The sequence below is a fragment of the Empidonax traillii genome, unplaced genomic scaffold (assembly GCF_003031625.1).
Source record: "Empidonax traillii isolate 1590-97213 ecotype Southwest subspecies unplaced genomic scaffold, ASM303162v1 scaffold176:size2985712, whole genome shotgun sequence".
NCBI lineage: Eukaryota > Metazoa > Chordata > Aves > Passeriformes > Tyrannidae > Empidonax > Empidonax traillii.
Window position 1 is genome coordinate 1420336 of NW_020955369.1, and position 12893 is coordinate 1433228.

General features: G+C 35.4%; 1 protein-coding gene across 1 annotated transcript in view; it reads left to right on the forward strand.

Annotated features, from left to right (window-relative positions):
• Positions 1–12893, forward strand: part of TMPRSS15 (transmembrane serine protease 15) — a 56688-nt gene that overhangs the window by 33704 nt on the left and 10091 nt on the right. Inside the window, exons 17-21 of the mRNA XM_027886023.1 lie at positions 2262–2351; positions 3623–3748; positions 4223–4354; positions 6782–6892; positions 9810–9942. Of these exons, the coding sequence (XP_027741824.1) occupies positions 2262–2351; positions 3623–3748; positions 4223–4354; positions 6782–6892; positions 9810–9942 (592 nt within the window). The remainder of the gene's footprint in view (positions 1–2261; positions 2352–3622; positions 3749–4222; positions 4355–6781; positions 6893–9809; positions 9943–12893) is intronic.

The window sequence follows — 12893 nt, forward strand, 5'->3', positions numbered from 1 at the left end:
CTGTCCTTCAGCATGATAAAAAAAGCTGTTGCTGGAGAAAAACCATTTTGTTCTCATAGCTTTGTTGAGATATGTACATGCTATCTGTAATCTGATGAAAAAAGTGAATATTATCAATCATCTTCAAAGAATTATGAAATTACTTTGATAGGTGTGGTGCAAGCCTACTAACACTAATGGTTTCACTACAAATGTCATGTCTGTAAACGAGAGATAAAAGAATTTGAACTGAGTCAATTTCTTTTACTAGAATTAGAGCTTCAACAGGAGTCACTGGCACCACTGACAGTGCCACAAAAGCTCACTGAAACATGAAAAAAAATATTTTTGGGGGTGGAATAGGGAAGCTGGATTTGCTTTTGTCTTTCGCACAAGACTGTCAGCTTACACTTTCATCTAAAACAAAGATTGCTTTCATCTTCGTGTTCATTTATGACCTGTCTTTTAACACCAACAGCAGTGTGGAAATTACAGAGTAGATTCCATGCTTAAGATGTGTGTGTCAATATAAATTGAAGTTTTGGCCAAAACACAGAGGAATTTCTCAATAGGTCATATATAATTTTCTAAAGTGTTGAGAAAATTGTCTGTTATGTTCAATGAAAGGACCAAGATTGTTGGTACTGATTACTGTTTAGTTTCCTAACGAGTAACAGTTGTATGAATAACTCCATATGAATTTCTATTTAAAGATCACTGGATATTTTTAAAACATTTTTCCCAGACATCAGTAAATTCAATTACTTCTCTCATTTTTCCATGCAAGAGAAGACCATTACTAATGTGTCTTACATGTAGTCAACACCAGATCAGATTGCATCATAAGTTGCCCCCGTTCTGCTATTAGGAAAGTTATTTTTGCTCTGCTCAAATTATCAAATGATACTGGCTAAGAATCATATATTATTCAAGCAGCTTTACAAGGTGTGTCTGTTTGCACGTGCAGTAATGTTCCATAAAAAAACCAATGTAATCTATATCTCTTCTTCACAGTATTTATAGAAAATAATCCTAATTGTGGGCCATAAGGCTGAAACATAATATACTTCGTAGCTGGTGTGTGGTTGTTAACAGTTCCTTTTCCTTTCAGAGAGTTTGGCTTTTCTTGCCAGGAGTGATTTAGTGAAATAGAAAGTCCTACCAGGTGGCTGTGAGGAAGTTCAAATCTTTCTGGTATTTAGTAGAGCCTTCTCCCAGTGGGATTCAATTGTCAGACTTAGTAGGACTTGTAGATAATGCTGTCCCCAAACAAGTGGGTCAGAGTATGAGACACTGGAAGACACCAAGAAATGCAAAATTTGAGCCATAAGGGGTGGGGATGAGAGAGTTAGAGTTTAGCCAAAATCTGAAAGTTAAAAAAAGTCAACATTAATTTGAAGAATAAAACGACAGCAAAGCAAAATTAAAAAAAACAGGGCTGTTCTGCCTTAACTACTATTTTCGGAAGCAAGTGGAGGAGCACTGTTCATTTTTTAATAAATTATTTGCAAACAACACAAGTGGGAGAACACTGAAGTTCATTCTAATGGTTCATTCAGCCATTCTGATGGCTGAAATGAAAATAAAGTTTTGGAACGTGAAGCTGACATTTTGAATGTAAACCACCATCTAAACTACGTATTTCAATAGAATATGGAGTATATAAAGTGCAGTTAGGCATGTCCGTGTGTGTGAGTGCATGTATGTGTGTATGTAAACATACCTACAATATTTGCTTTTAAATAAATTTTATTAATTTTTACATACAAGTGCATATACATGCATATAATAAAAACCTTCCTTATTAGAGCAGTTGTTTCAAGGAAAAAGCAAATAGCTGTTTTTACAATGTACAAGGTTTAACTGTAAAAGTTTTTAGAGTCTTGATGAAAACAAAATAACAGCATAAGGATTTTTGGTTTTCTTTTTTTTGTTTTTGCCATAAGTTTACTGGCTAGATGACAAAATGAGCTTTATACTTGAATATTTCTGCTAATGCTATAAGAATAATTTCTTCACTGAAAGGGTGGTCAGGGATTGCAACAGGGAATTCCTTACACACCTTTTTTCTTCAATGCTCTGTGTCCTTACCAGGGTGTTGGATTCTCACAACCCACTGTTCAAGCTTTATACCAATGGCACTATAACTTAACCCATAGAGCAATAAAGTTAGCTCAAATATCCTCTGCATAAAATTACTTCTAAAAATGATTATTGTTACAGCAGATTGAAAAAAGTAACACAATAGGTTAACTATGCTTTTGAAATGTTTTCTTTTTCAGCTGACTGTGGAGGGCCAGTTGAACTCTGGGAGCCAAACAGTACATTCAGCTCTGAAAACTTCCCAAACAATTACCCTAATCGAGCTACTTGTAAGTCATTCTTTTCCAAATCTTCAGGAGAAGTTTAGCCATATGAAAACAGCCATACAAAATCTGCTTTTCCAAGTCAGATGCTGTCAAACAGAAAAAAGATGTAAACTGTATACAGTGGGATCTTTTAACTGAATTCTACATGGCACTTAGCAGAGGCTTAGGAAACTGTGCCAGCTGATTAAAAAGATACATAAATGGGCATAACCCCATGGAATGGGTTCAGACAGACCAATCCCATCATGCCTATTATGTCAAATGTATTTCTGCCAATGCAAAAACACAATAGGTGCAGAAAGTCCCCATTTTACCCTTACACCTCCATGTATTTGACAGGTTAATATCAGTCCTTATGTTAAATAGCTAAAGTCTTTTAGAGGCAAAGAATGTATGCGTGAATTTTGCAAGGAATCCTGTCTTTATTGATAGTTTCTTAACATACTAGTGAAAAGATGTTGTCCTACTGATGTTACTTGGTTTAGATTAAGCTACAGCTGGCAGAAGTGAAAGCTTCAAGGTGGTCCCCTATGTGCTGTTGATGGATAAAGCAAGGAAGAGAACTTTGTCATTGCTTCTTAATGAAATTTTAATTATTTAGTACTTTGCCTTTAACTGGGGAATTTTGTTAGGATGGTAATCATAAGAGTTGTCATTTTATGTTTCTATTTGCCGACAAATGGCTTGCATTTCCAGTATTCATTTCACAAGTTCCTAAATGAGATTCCTACCAGTGAGAAAATACTTTTCACTCTATGAAAACATTTTAAAATGGTTGGTTTTTTTCTTTCTACTTTCTTTACAAGAATTCCATAGTATTCACACTTAGATTAAATATGAGAAAGTCTAAGCTAAACACAAGCAGAAATCTATCTAATTGAAAGACAGGCTTCTGTGACTGATTATAAAAATTATCTTACTATCAAATAAGACTAAAGTGACAAAACTAATTGTCACATTGTCACAGTCAAAAAAGAGTGAGCTTTGCTACGTTAGGGAAACTCACAGTTGACAAGTGATTTAAAATACATGTGTATATGTCATAGGAGCCTAAAATCAGTTTACAAAAGTGTTTTGAAAATGTGAGTTTATTGAATTTTGGATCTTGACAATGTAAGTTACTTTTAAAACTAAGATTTAGACTTGTAAGTCTCTTGTGTGATTCTTAATAGTTTAGCAGAGAATTTTTTCCCCAAAGTCCTTCAACATGAAAATGACGCTGTAAAGGTAACTACTGAAAAGGTGATTTGTGTGTTTGTGTTACTGTTTTCTAGGTGTGTGGTACTTAAATGCTGAAAGTGGAAAAAACATTCAACTTCACTTTGAGGTTTTTGATCTGGACAGTGTTGATGATGTGGTTGAAATCAGAGATGGCAGAGGACCAGATTCCTTACTTTTGGGCAAGTAACACTACTGGGTACAAAAATGAATTTAATCAGACACCTAGAGCAAATATATGATGGCTATAATATAAAGGAAGTTAAATCTCTCTCATTTCATTCTACATTTATTCTCATTTTTTTGGACCTCAGAAATTAGGAGGGAAATTTGAGAAAACATACTGTATGGGACATCACATTTCCAAAATGTTTGCACACACTCAGCTTTCCCACAATCTATATGAAATTAACTTCCCAATAAATCAGACTGCTTATTTGTGGACAAAGAGAAGCATAATCCTTGAGTTGAACCTGATTTTTCTATACTGGTAACTTAGGTTTGGGGTTGGGCTTTGACTGCTGCAGTCTGGCACCAGTTAGGTTGGGGGACTAACTGCATTCATGAGGTGGCAGTGTTTGCTTGTGAACCCAAAATATTCTGAAATACGTGTGAACAGAGTAGCTGAAATGTGTCCTTGTTCTCCTGGTGAATAGCTGTCTACACAGAACGAGGCCCGTTGCCAGATGTCTTCTCCACAAGAAACCAGATGACAGTAATCCTCCACACGGACAAGTCTGGAGCAAGGAAGGGATTCCTTGCAAACTTTACTACTGGCTACGATCTAAGTAAGCAGCTGAACCTTTGTATTTAAGAGGTTATAACACTGGTCAAATGTCTGTGAGAAAAAGGGGAGAGTGGAAGGTGACTGTCAGCCCGTGCTCAATGGAAATATGCAGAAGTTAAAGAGAGAAAGCCTAGTGGGTACTCATCTGGACTTTATGTCTTCTAGCATGAAAAGTGGTGGGTTTGTTTCTTTCGTGAAATTGTCTGTATCATCTGCAACTCATTGAGCTAGTGTTTTAACCAAAATCCATTCAAGTATAAAGGGCAAATACTAACTATTCCCTATACAAGCCCCAGAAAAGAACATCGCTTTGTGACTCATTTGAGAGTATCATTAATGTTTAAATGTTAAAACTGTTATGTGTTAAAACATTAGTTTTTAAATGCATTTGTAAAATATTTATTATTGATCATATCCACTAGAAGAGAAAATTTTATATTGTAACTCTGATCAATGTTTGCAATATGGTCCTTCTTGTGTCTTTAAAAAAATTTGTCCCTAGCATGTGAATAATCTCAGAAGACCTTGTTTATTAAATATTTGGACAGCAGCATCTCTGCTCCCAGTAAGTCCCCTTCTGAAAGACCCTTGATTTTGTTGGGGACTGCAGTCAGATTTGTCACTCATAATTCAGCAGTCAACTCTCCAAAATTATGCAAAATGGAGCCAAATGCAAATTACACGGAACAGCAATATGCTTACCAGGACAAATAATTACACTAACTCTAGGCCAAATCTTGACAGAATTAATTAGAGGCTTTTTATTACTTCTGTGGAAGTCTGACAGCAGAAAAACAGAGAAATAAAAAGCAGTAGGGATTCAGAGATGTGTGAAGTACTGTTTGTTTACATGAACAGAAAGTCAACAAGAATCTATGCTGTTTGTCTTGCTTTAACTATCAGAAAAGGCAAATGTCTCCCAGCATGTTTAGATAGCTGCAGATTTTTAATATAATAATAATAATACTAATAATAATAATTGTATAATTTTCTTAATATTTTAAAATATCTTCACCCTTGATTTACATCTGTAAGATTAACTCAAGTTTCGTCCCACTGTGCAAGACTGAGAGGTTGGTTTATATGTACTTAGGACCATTTTGCTACTTCTTGTTCTGCCTTCTCTATCCCATTTGTTCAGTCCAACAACACTTTTTTTTTTTAGCTGGTTCAACATCTTTGCTGAGCCAGCTTTGCCCATGTTTTGTTTTTTGTTTTTTTTTTGTAAAATAAAAATTAAGCTTAGTGAGGCAGAGTTCTCTGAATGGTCATTGCCAGTTCTTGTTAAATATATTAAAAAGGTTCCATTTGGAAAAGAATTATGCTTATTCATGATCTTCACAGCCAAAGGATAGAGACTAATATCATTAGCATGCAGGCCTAAGGATAAAAGGATAGTCAGCAAATAAATTAATTTTAGAAGAAAATAGATTTTACTTTGTATTTTATTTTTCCATGAAATATTGGGAGTTTGAAAAGGAAGTATAATTTGAACAGAAATATTTTTCACAGTATGCAATATAATAAAAAAACCTGTATAACTGAGAACTAAGTTCTAAGAAATATCTGTCATTAGTTATGGACATTGAATGTGTGAAAATCTGTCTCAGACCTTTTATAAAACATATTCTTTTGCTTCCATTTTGGTACAGGCCATACTGATTCATGAATTAATAATTTTATAAAAATATTTTAAAAATCAGAAATAAAATAATTATCTTGCCTTAAATAAGGCTTCTAGATAATTATTTTTTTTCAAGTCCAAGAAGGTAAAATAAAGAAAATAAACAATTTTTCAATAGAATTTGACTGCGTATTTCCTGTAAATATGTTGAATGGAGGCATTAAAAATATGCTTTGGACATAGAAAGGATTATAACTTTATATTTACTCTCTGTCTTATCTGCTTTTACTGTATATTTGGTACTGAAGTAGCTTGATGTTACTTTTGTGCATGGTTTCCTCATTCATTTGTTACTTTTGTCCCTTCCATTTCCTCACAAACAGGTTTCAGAAGGAGACTCTTGTCTTTCAGTGCCTCTTTGCTTATATGATTGGCTTGACATACTTTAAAGCCTCTTAACTTTTGTGAAAGTGCTAAACATTTGAAACTTAAGTTCATTAGTCACTTTTGACAGGATTTGACTTTTCACTCCAAGGATTATTCCATGTAACATTAGTAACTGAGCAACGCTAACTATAGCAGAAACTAGAAAGTATAACACTATACCTTTTATTCTTAATTAGCTTCTGTTTATCTAAAAATTATCTTTATTTTGTAAGAGAGACAAATGGAAATGGAAAGAAAAGGAAATCAAAGGTTCTGCATACTGTGCCCTCAGTTTTTCTTTCAGGTGAACCATTAAGATCTCCATCAAACAGCAGCCTTCCTCATAATTAAGTATTAATTTTCCTCTCTTTCCTTTAGGAGCTTGCACAGTTGATGAGCATCAGTGTGGTAGTGGGAAATGTGTACCATTGAGTAACCTCTGTGACAACGTTCCTGACTGTGAAGATGGCTCAGACGAGGCAAAGTGCAGTAAGGTTTCCTTCATGCAAAGAATCACAGAATTGTTTAGATTGGAAGAGACCCTTGAGATCATCAATCCAACCATTAACCCAGCACTGCCACTAACCATGTCCCTCAGTGCCGCACCTGCACCTCCTTTAAATACCTCCAGGGATGGTGACTCCACCACTTCCCTGGGCAGCCTGTTCCAGTGCTTGACAACCCTTTCTGTGAAGAAATTTTTCCTGGTATCCAATATAATCCATGTGTATTTGGCAGGAATTGCCTAGGAAAATAGACACCAAACCTCAGCAAATGTAGAACACTGCAGATGCATGCAGGCCATGCCAGTTTACACAGCAGTGTCTCATTGAGTTTGTCAAGGCAAGAAAATCAGAGTCACTTTTCTGAGATAATATACCTAATATGGTGAAGATCTCTGGAAAAGGTAGGAAGTTCCTCTGTGATGGAAATTATAGCTGCTTACAGTGACCCCAAAATTAGATGAAAACTCAACATATCCATTTCTTTCATATCCATTTTGTATTCCCAAATTCTACCAGTTTTTACTGTAATTGAGTTCACAGCAGTATAAATTCTTTAGTTCAGGGTAGAGAATAAGAGTCTTCTTGATGGAAATTCTCAAATAGTTTTGTGGCTGTGAAGCCAAATACTAACACATGGCCCCCTCCAGCCCACCTGGACTCTACCTTGTGGATGCATTGCTGTAGGGTGAAGGGATGGCACAGCTCCAAAAGCAGCATCCATAGTCCTCATGAATGTGCTTTTTCCTACAAAATGGAGACCAACAGCTGTTATTCCTCAGTCCTCTGGTAAAGTGGCTCTTTCCAAAATGCAGGTGTACAGTATACTAATTCATTTCACAAAATAAGGAAACAGCATTCCCTAATCAATAACTGAAATGTAAAATTAACATTAAAATCATGTTGGACCTAGAACAAAAGTTAAACTGCCGTTTCTGATGAAGTGCTATGCTGACAATCTACTATGGAGCACTAGTGGAATTTTTAAAAGTGGTCTTTAAACTCAGGGCAACATCATTTTCCTTTGTTTTAAAGATCAGATATATCCTAGGATGTGTGCTGACAGGCTTCATTGGTTTCAACACCTTTTATGTGTGTGTATGTGTATATATACATATATATATATATAGACATATATATTTTTGTATATATGGCATATATAAATACATGTGTACATATATATATGTCTGAAGACACGGATTCCCTCTTTGCATTGGTGCAATTAGCTATTTTTTTGGAAACATATTCTTTTTTTAATATGTACGAAATAAAATTCACTTCAGTTTCTTCTTAGACAAAGAGTACTTGACTGGGTTTTTGCAATCACCACTAAAAATGATCTGAACAAAGCACCTATCATCTACAGTAACATGATGTACGTTTTCCAAAAGATTTATTTTGCAACCAGTTGTCTATTACTTCGTAACAAATTGGCTCACATGAAAAGACTGGGAGAATTGTTTCCAAAAACCAATCCAAACTTTGGCTGAATCAATCTACATCTTAGAACAAAATGAAAATTCAATCAGAAATCCCCACATTGAGCCTTTTCAGTGTCCAAAAGCCTTGCTCGTTTTCCTGAAACCAATTTCAATTTATTATCAGAAGTGGTAATTTGAACTAGACAAACTGTCTTTTCAGAAACCCTAACTTCTGAAACTTCCCAGGGACTGCAAAGAAAAGACAGAATTCTAAAATATATGGTATTTAAATTATTCAGTTATTGGATGCTCAATGATTCTCTTATTCCTTACAAGCAGTTTGGAGAAGAACATGGATCAGATGAGGAGGCAGGAAAAGGAATTATAGTTCAAGTAGAAGAGAAGTCAAAAGTAATTTGGAGAAATCGTTTGCAGTACATAAAATTATGACATTTTTCAAGACTGCTTGGAAATTTCTCATCACTGAGATTTACCATTAATTAATAATTGCATGTCCCTTCTTTCATTCATGTACTCTGGGTGGGGTGTCAGAGACATTCCTAAAAATCTTTTTTTTTTTTTTATCTACTAGAGTGGGTACTCTTTGTGAAAGGATTTTGGTGAAAAAAGGTTTTCTGCAAAACTACGATTTTTTAAAAAAGTTTTAGTAACCAGTAAATTTCAATGCATTGCATGCTTTTCCCTACTCCTTAATGGCAATAACTGCCATCTGCCTGAAATGCAGCTTTAGGTCCTCAGGCATATAGGAGATTCTGTTGACCTCCTTATTATATATATATATATATATATATATATATATATTTAATGTTCTATTTCTTATTTTGTATGTACGTATACATGTCCCTTGGTCTTATTCTCTAACTATCTTGGCACTGTGCCCATAGCGTGAGGTAGATTTTTCACCAAAAACTTTTGTTCTGAATATTTTGTTTTGGGAAAATTTTTGATAGAAAGACTGGCTTTTGGTGAGCTTTTATTGTCTGCATGAGTGTTTTAACTAAAACTGCAACGGAAACAGTGAAAACTCATAGCAATTGGAACTGGAAAGTCCATTTTCTTCTGTCAACTCTCATTTTAACTGTATTTCCAACCAGTGTTACTGAGCATCATGTGTTCAAACACTATTTGGAAATTATATAGTACTGATTAAGGAGAAAATCACTGGTTAAAGTTGATGGAAAATGTACTGTTTATTGTCTATTTCTGAGACATTTGCAAAATACAGGGTATGAAACTCTCCTGTGGCAGAAATATAGGAGATAACAGTAACATTTCCTTCCTGTGGGAACACAACATCCTGGAGATGCTGTGTTTATTACCTCTGTAATACATTTTAACCTTTTTTTGTGTTCTTTGTTGGCAATAATAAATCTGTTTATACTACATTTCTGTCTGCCTGGGGTGGGGGAGGAACACGGTTTACCACCTATCTAAAATGCTTCTGTCCACGTTTTTCTACAGTGAGATTACTTAATGGTTCCCTGATCACTGAAGGACTGGTACAGGCCAGGATTGGGAAGATGTGGCACCTGGCATGTGCAGATGATTGGAATGAAGAGATTTCAGACAGTGTTTGCCAGCTGTTGGGGTTCGGGTGAGTGACAAATATTCACTGTCACTTGTTCGCAGATTTGTTGAGTGTGTATTGGCGTCTTACCCCTCATTTTACTGTGCCTTTACTATCCAAAAAAATGGCAAATGCATCTTTCTCTGTCAAGTGGAGGTGCTTGGTGTGCCAGCATGTTTGTAAGTGTCACAAACTCTGTATTGATGGCATTCCCTGCACGATTGGTGACTGAATGTGGCAGATTGGGCACGAGGACACATGTTGGAGAGCATTAGGAGAGTGATGTGGAGGCATTAGTCTTTTATCACTTTATGCCATCGTTTGTGTCTTCACTTTTATAAGGATGGCTCAAGGGTAAATCTGGAGCAAACAGCAGCCTTGGTTTTATCCTGCTGCTGTTCAGTGCAAGTAAATTCAAGATAATCCCTTGGATATTCTGCTACTGGGCTCCCTACACATTTCATACCTATCATTAGATCCGAGCTGTTGAGAGAGGAAACTGCATTTCTCTTGAGGGATATTTAGAGTAGTGAGGGAGGAGGGAAGTACATGACTGAAAAATAGATTTGGCTTCAGTCACTTTCCAGAAGAATTTTCAGGGAAAAGGTGGGGAGGGTTGAGCGCAGGGGTGTTGCATTTTTCAATCTATGATAAAATTCACGGCCTAAACTCTGGCCCTACTTACATTGCAAGAAACTTCACTGCCATCCATCAAATAATAACTAGCTTTTGTGCAGTGCTGAAAATTTTAGGGAATGTCACTTATCCAAGTAATAACTAAATTAAATTCTAAGCTCACAGTTTTTTATTTTAGTCTCTGACTAAAGAAAGATGCTTAAAAATGCACTTCTGATAAATTAATTGTAACATCACAGAGTTCGAAGGACTTAGAAAAATATCTAAGTGTTATCTCAAAAATACTTTTAATCGTTGGATGAATGTTTGTTGGATTATTTACTTTTTTCCCTTTGAGTAGGTACTGCATTTACATAAATATCAGATAACTACACACACAAATCCTGACTGTAATTTATGTATGTCATTATCTCTTTTAAGCATGCATACAAGAACAAACAAACTATGTTTAAATATTCTTCTAGGCAAATACCATCTTCTTTAAAGTGACCAGTAGCCTTCTTTCTATGATTCTTTCTCCCCCTCCCTTGCCTCTTTTCCCTCTGCAACTTCTGGAAAGGAGTAATTTTGTGGTCTATTGATTTAAATTACATTTTTATATTTGTTAGGCTTCAACAAGCTTTGTCTTCCACGGTGCTATTACCTTTTAAAAATTACTTATGTTTTTGCCCCTATAACATTCTGTGGCAGTATATTTCTGGGTCTCTACAAACTAGTCAGAAGCACGTGCTAAAAAATTTTCTTTTGAGTTTCCTAATTATTTCTTTTCAATTCCATTTCTGTTTATTAAATATTCCCATTGTCAAGAGAAAGTATCTTTAAACATAAATTGTATCACATTTTTTTGTAACCTGGGGGCTACTGCTGTTACTGATGCTACATAATAGGATAAAATTCTCATGTGTGTGTATAATATGTGTCTGTTGTGTGTGTATATGTGTATATATAGAGAGAGATATGTTTGTATATATAACACATACACACATATATATATATATATAAAACACACTATTTCTGCCTTCCCTGAATCCCCCTGTAGCAGCATATTTGTTAATAAGTGTCACCATATTTGTTGCTAAATGGATGTTTTTAATAACAGGTCCTGAGTAGGCTATAGCTCATGCTGCTGCACTGAATTACAACCCACAATCATGCTTCATTAGAGAAAGAAGGCTAAGGTTCATCTAGGACAATTTGCCTTTACTGTTAATTGATTATACATTTGCTAATCTCATTTGCTGTTTAATTTATTAAAAGGACTGAAATGATTGGAGTCCTGTAGCATATCCTGATTATTTATGTAGCTGGGCTAGAAAGTGCCGTGTTCCACAGATTCTAATAAGCCACACGTGTGAATCCTTTTGCCTTCATTTTTCAAATATGTGACTGTTGCATTTGTGATATGTGCCAAACAGGAAGCAAACCTGCAGGCATGTTTATATGTTCATCTAAAAATACAGCTTAGGCAAATCATTTACAAATATTCTTAATGGGCCTGGGGTAGAAGGTGAACAAATTGATGCTCTTGGGACATCTGAAAATGATCCATTGTTCAGCTTGTGCTTGTAGCTGTGTGCACCTGACAGCACAGTTAAATTCTGAGTATTATCAGCATCCTATTTCCTGGAATGAAGAAAATCATATATTGAGCTTTTTGCCATTCCACTGGTCTGGTGTGAAACATGCTTGTTTCTCCGGGACCAGAGCCAGCTGGGGCTTTACTGAACTGTTAAATTCTCACAAAATTCTTGTGAAGAAATTTATTTCACTGGAATACAATGTTTTGTCTGAGATTTCCAGGACAGTGAGGTTTTCATCCTCACCATTTCCAAATGTCATCCACCAAAGAGTCATGTGCTCGGTGTATGAGAGAATGTAGTTCTCAAGTGTGTTTAGGCTGTGTTTGCAGCATTGATGACCAGCATTAGGACATTCCTGATAATTTGTTGATAGATTTAATTTCCTGTCAGTTGTCAACAACTAATAATGTGTGCTTTGACCTTAAAGGTATAGGAGGAATGTCAATGATTTTTTGGGATTTGTAGGCCCACAGCTTCATTTAGGATCAGACATTAGGAAGCTTGCCTTAAACCCATTGCTTATGAACCTTCACTTCAGATGCACAAAGTATAGAGAGGTTAATTTTATTAATAGTTTTCAAATTTTCACATTAAATATTGTGGGAATGCAAGCAGTTAGAAAATAGCAGCTCTTTCTATGAGTCCATATGTAAAAAAAGCTTTTTTTAGGTCTACCTGGGTTGGCACTTTACTACTCTCCCAGTGTGATAGTAGTAAAGAGAGTACTTTACTACTTTGTTCTTTTTGTGTTAAACTTGCACA